The following is a 4,876-nucleotide window of genomic DNA, read 5'->3' as shown; positions in this document are numbered from 1 at the left end:
TTGCCTTTAAAATAATCATCATTATAGGATTTGATTGCAGTGTCTCAGAACACGGTACCTTACAACTCACGTATAGGATACAAATAATAGAAACCCAAGTCATGGCTGTGTTTTACCTCAAGTCAGATATGCTCACCTAGCTTACTTAACTTTAACCAAATTTAAAAAAACTTTGCGTAAAACATGAACTTGTTTCAATGTACTGCCTCCTCATCGTTATCAGAATCACCATCATCTGAAGATTGTTCTTTCTCTTGCTGCTGATCTCCATCATTCGTTTTGATCTTTTTCTCCTTTTTCCTTTGCTTTTTCTTTTGACGTTTAGCTCGCTTCTTTGCTGTGCGTTCCTCAGCAGCTTTTAATCTTTCCTCCCTTCTCATAGCAAATTCAGCCAGTTCTTTCCTTCTTTGGTAGTCAACTTCCATCCTAGCAAGTCGATCTTGCTCCTTGCGTCTCATCTGCCGATACTGTTGAAAACAGAATTTGAAGAACAAAAATACTTTAGAACAAATGAAAAGGCCAAACTTCATGTGTTAAGTAAATAAACTATGATTACGCTTGGTAAAATTGAGCATGACATAAAACAAAATGGCGATGCATTTTTATTATTTTGAAAAAGGTGGAACCAAAGAGAAAAGAAAAGAACAAACTGCGAGCTGTCCTATTCCATTCTTGTCCCAGACTTCCAGTGTCAATTCAAACCTTACTTAAGTGGATCAGAAAACACTTCAGTACGCATGTCCATATTTACACGCCACCCAAATGATCAGAGATTCCACGAATAGATGGATATCTTAAATCATAATCATACAGTTCAGGACATGTCATCTCAATTGTAATATCGGATACCTGAACATTATTTATGCGGTTCAAAGACATAAATTGCAATATGGGATACCTTAACACTAATTATGAGGTTCAAAGACATACCACTTAAAAACAAATACACCTAGTAAGGATAACCCCCTTATTATTCTGAAAGGTTTATGCATAAGACAGTTGCACTATGAATCAAATTATTAGTTACAACCGAAATCAAGAACTATTCAATAGAAGTAGCCATCACTACATTATAGTGTAACGTTATTGACAATCAGTTTACATCCAAGTCCAATTTATCTATGATTGATTTTGTCACGGAGGCCAAATTCATTCAAACACATTGAACAACCCCCACTCCCCCTCTCACCTTCCACCCAAAAACATGGAGCTAATTGAACTTCCACAGTTCCACTAAGGGAACGACTTGTATAATTTATTTAGAATCATTTCATAACATAAAGAATATCAAGATGCTATTATAAAAGTAACTTATAATATGCTCATGAGTTATTTTCAGCTCATTTCAATAAGCTCTCTATAATAAAGAAAAACTTAATTGAATACAAACATAATTAAACTAACAAGACATCCTCTCATCACCACCATATTGATATATTCAAAGAGCAACACAAGATGATTTGATTGCAGTATCACTTCACATTACTTTAGTTATTTTATATGAATCCAAAATCAGGGCATGATAAACAGACAACAGTTATATCCACACAAAAATGCAAGACTCTGCCTAATGAACCTTTAGCAATTACTGTTTTCATTTAATAGATCCTTAAGATTTAGTTTTAGTACAAAACCTACAAGCACCAAGAAGAGATCTCATTGAGACAATTCATCAAACAATTCACATATACACGCTCGTAATTGCTAAATCATAGTTACCCTAACAGCGATAATTATTTTTACCTGGTGGAAATCGCCGGAGCCAGAACCAGCAGAACTACCGGAGGTATTGCTGACACGAACGGGGACATTGTCGATAATACGTCGGAGCTTGATTTCCAAATCTTCCTCTTCCTCCTTAAAAACAGGCGGAGTATACTCCACGATCGCATTTGATGACGGAGGTAGGGGTGGTTTCGAGTTTCCCGGCGCTAAAGCTAGCTGAAAGTCACTGTCTTTGGGTTTACCGGTCGACATTTTGGGGATTTACCAAAACCCTAAATTTTTTTAAATTCAAAAGGAAACCACTAGTTTACCGCTACGGTTGAGTTTTACTTCCACACGTCGGAGTCGGACTCTATTCCAAACACCTGTTAGCTGCGGCAATCATCTGTCCGTGGCCGGGAGCCTCATACCCTTAGACAAACTGCCAACCCCTGTGGACTTACAAGTCTCTAGGTACCGAGGACCGTAGCATGGATCATTGATCATAGAGTTCATTATGTGACTCTACTGGAGGGCTATCATGATATGAATATATTAGCTAAGATTTTCAGAAGGAAAGATAAATTTAGAAGAACATGATTATAGAAAACATAGGAGGTTTTATTTATTTTTCGATGCCTCAACTGATACACAAATGGTCCTTATATAGAGGAACCATGCTAGGAAGAGAACCTCAATAATTTGATCACCGGGTGCTCATTGGGCCCCATCGTCATGACTCAAAAGAAGAGATTCCTTCTTATCTAAAGATGACAGCTAATATACGGCTGCCGACACAAGAAAACAAGCAGAAACAAACAAAAAGTGGCCCACACATTTATACAAATGGCCGACATAAAATAATTAACACTAAAGAAAGCCTTAAAATCCGGATGATATTTTGTAGGCTTCCTCATCTTCTTGCCACGTTAGTAGTGCTTTTTGATAGGCTCATGACTTGGTGACATGTTAGGGTCCTGAGAATCTTCTTGATAAGGAAACAGTGCTTCATATTCTAGATCTCCCACCGTTGGTTTGCTTGAACTAGTCTCTGGATGATGAGGGTGGTCTTTAATCCACTGGGCTTCATATTCATCAATCACCATCTGATCATCTGCTGCTTGAGTAGAACTTTCTCCTAATTCAACTGGTTGGAATTGTGGAGGAAGATTCCCATGGCTAATGCAAGTAGTACTGATTGTAGTTTTCTTAGGGTTATGAAAATTCATAAGTCCCATGAAACTTCTTAATTCCTGACTTATCCTTGGATCTAATGGACAATCATTAACAGTTTCCCATAATGTACATTGAGGTTTGCTGATCAAGAAATTTGTTCTTGGATCTGTCTCATATGGTTTGTGCAAAATGAAAACTGTTTTGAATTTGAACAAATCTCCTTTGAATTTGAATTTATATAGTTCATGCAAGGCTTTTTCAAGTTCTTTTCTCCACTTTTCAAGAGGAGAATACCATTGAAGGGCTGTCCAGATTAATGATCCATGATTGTTTGGTTCCATCAAATAATGGTACATTGCTTCAGTAGGAATGAGGACCGGCATAACATACAGACATGTGGTGCACCATAAATACCATAAATGATCTTCAGTGAATTGAACCTTTGGATTTATTAAAAAGGGTAAATAAAATGGGGTGTCTGGATGGACTGGAGAAAGGTCTGGTATGGTTTTAATGGTTCTCATGATTTTTGCCATGTAATAAAAAATGTTCCTTCTGGCATAATCTTGAATTGTGGAGAGTGGACACGATGGATTTAATCCTGGAGGAAAGTCTTTGAAGGTAGTGGCTCCGGATGGTAAGGATCTGATCATCATAATCAGAGGGAAGGAATGGTTGTGGGTGAAAAGTTGGATTGGTTTGTTAGGTCTGGATAAAAGATCTGGGATAAGATTTTGCTTTCCTTTGATGTGTTTTACTGTAAAGTCATATCTGGAAAACCAATCTTTGAGGCGAAGGGTTTGAGGGTCTGGTGGCATCTTGTTTTTGAACTCTAGGATTTTTGGAAAAGAGGAGTTGTCCATATGAACCTCAAAATGATGGCCTCTGAGATGAAAATCAAACTTTTGTATTCCAAGTTTTACCGCCAAAGCTTCCTTGTATGTGGTATGGTAGTGTTTTTCTGCTTCTTTGAACTGTCCACTGGCATGGCCACAGTAATACTTGGTGTTGTTAATCTCTTCTATCAAAACAGCTCCCCAGTAATGATCACTAGCATCTGTTTGAAGAATTCTTTTTCCTTCACCAGGTATTTTTAAAGCAGGAGGGTTTTGTGCTATTTTCTTCAGAGCTCTGACAGCTTCAGTCTGTTTAATTCCCCAGGACGGAGGATTTTTCTTGAGCAACAAGGAAAGTTGGCTGGTGTATTTGGCAAGTTTGGGTATAAAATCTCTGATATAGTTGATTATTCCCAGAAACTGTTGGATTTGTTTGATAGTGAGATTTTCATCTGGAAAGTTTAAGAGTTCTTGAACAATGTGAGGTTGAGGTTGGTATTTCCCTTGAGAGAAATGCATTCCTAAGAAATCTATCTCAGTTTGGGCTATTTGACTTTTCTTTTCGGATAGCATGATCCCATGGGCTTGGGCTATTTGGTAAAATTGGGCTAACAAAGCTTTATGGGTTTTTTCATCTTTTGAGAAGAGAAGGATATCATCAATGTATATGAGGACACTATCAAGGATGGGTTCAAAGATTCGGGTCATAGCTTTCTGGAATAGGAATGGAGCGACTTTGAGTCCAAAAGGTACAACGGTCCATTGGTATTGGGCATTTGGGATGCAGAATGCTGTTTTGTGGCGGTCTTTTGGGTTAATGCCTAATTGCCAAAATCCTGACTTCAGGTCAAACTTGGAAAAAATCTGGGCATCTTTTATGAAAGTATTCAGGGTGGCTATCTTTGGAATGGGAAATTTGTCATCTTTGAGAAAATGGTTAAGGGGTTTGTAATCTATAACCAATCTCTTTTTCCCTCTGATTTTTTCAGATCTTTTTTCCACATAAAAAGCTTGGCAAGCCCATTCAGACTTGGTTGGTTCTATAAGGCCTTGTCGAAGTAGTTGGTTACATTCTTCTCGGGCAAGGGTATAGTCAGAAGGACTCATTCCTGGATGAGTTGCTTTGGTTGGATTTATATCTTCATTGAGCTTGAATGGAA

At 37.8% G+C, this 4,876-nt stretch overlaps 1 protein-coding gene across 1 annotated transcript; it reads right to left on the bottom strand.

The window, feature by feature from the left end:
• On the bottom strand, positions 1 to 2,146 carry LOC146958894 (PRKR-interacting protein). Its single transcript, XM_085740401.1, has 2 exons — positions 1,744 to 2,146; positions 1 to 467 (listed from the first exon to the last, which is right to left on the bottom strand). Exons 1-2 carry the CDS (start codon positions 1,975 to 1,977, stop codon positions 195 to 197), a joined length of 507 nt encoding a protein of 168 aa, XP_085596527.1. The 5' UTR covers positions 1,978 to 2,146; the 3' UTR covers positions 1 to 194.
• Positions 2,147 to 4,876: the final 2,730 nt, after the last annotated feature.

Source organism: Medicago sativa, chromosome 1, assembly GCF_051527215.1.
Source record: "Medicago sativa cultivar Bolivia chromosome 1, Bolivia_mono, whole genome shotgun sequence".
NCBI classification, from domain to species: Eukaryota; Viridiplantae; Streptophyta; class Magnoliopsida; order Fabales; family Fabaceae; genus Medicago; species Medicago sativa.
Note: the sequence above shows the minus strand (reverse complement) of the source record. Positions and strands in the feature narration are given on the sequence as shown.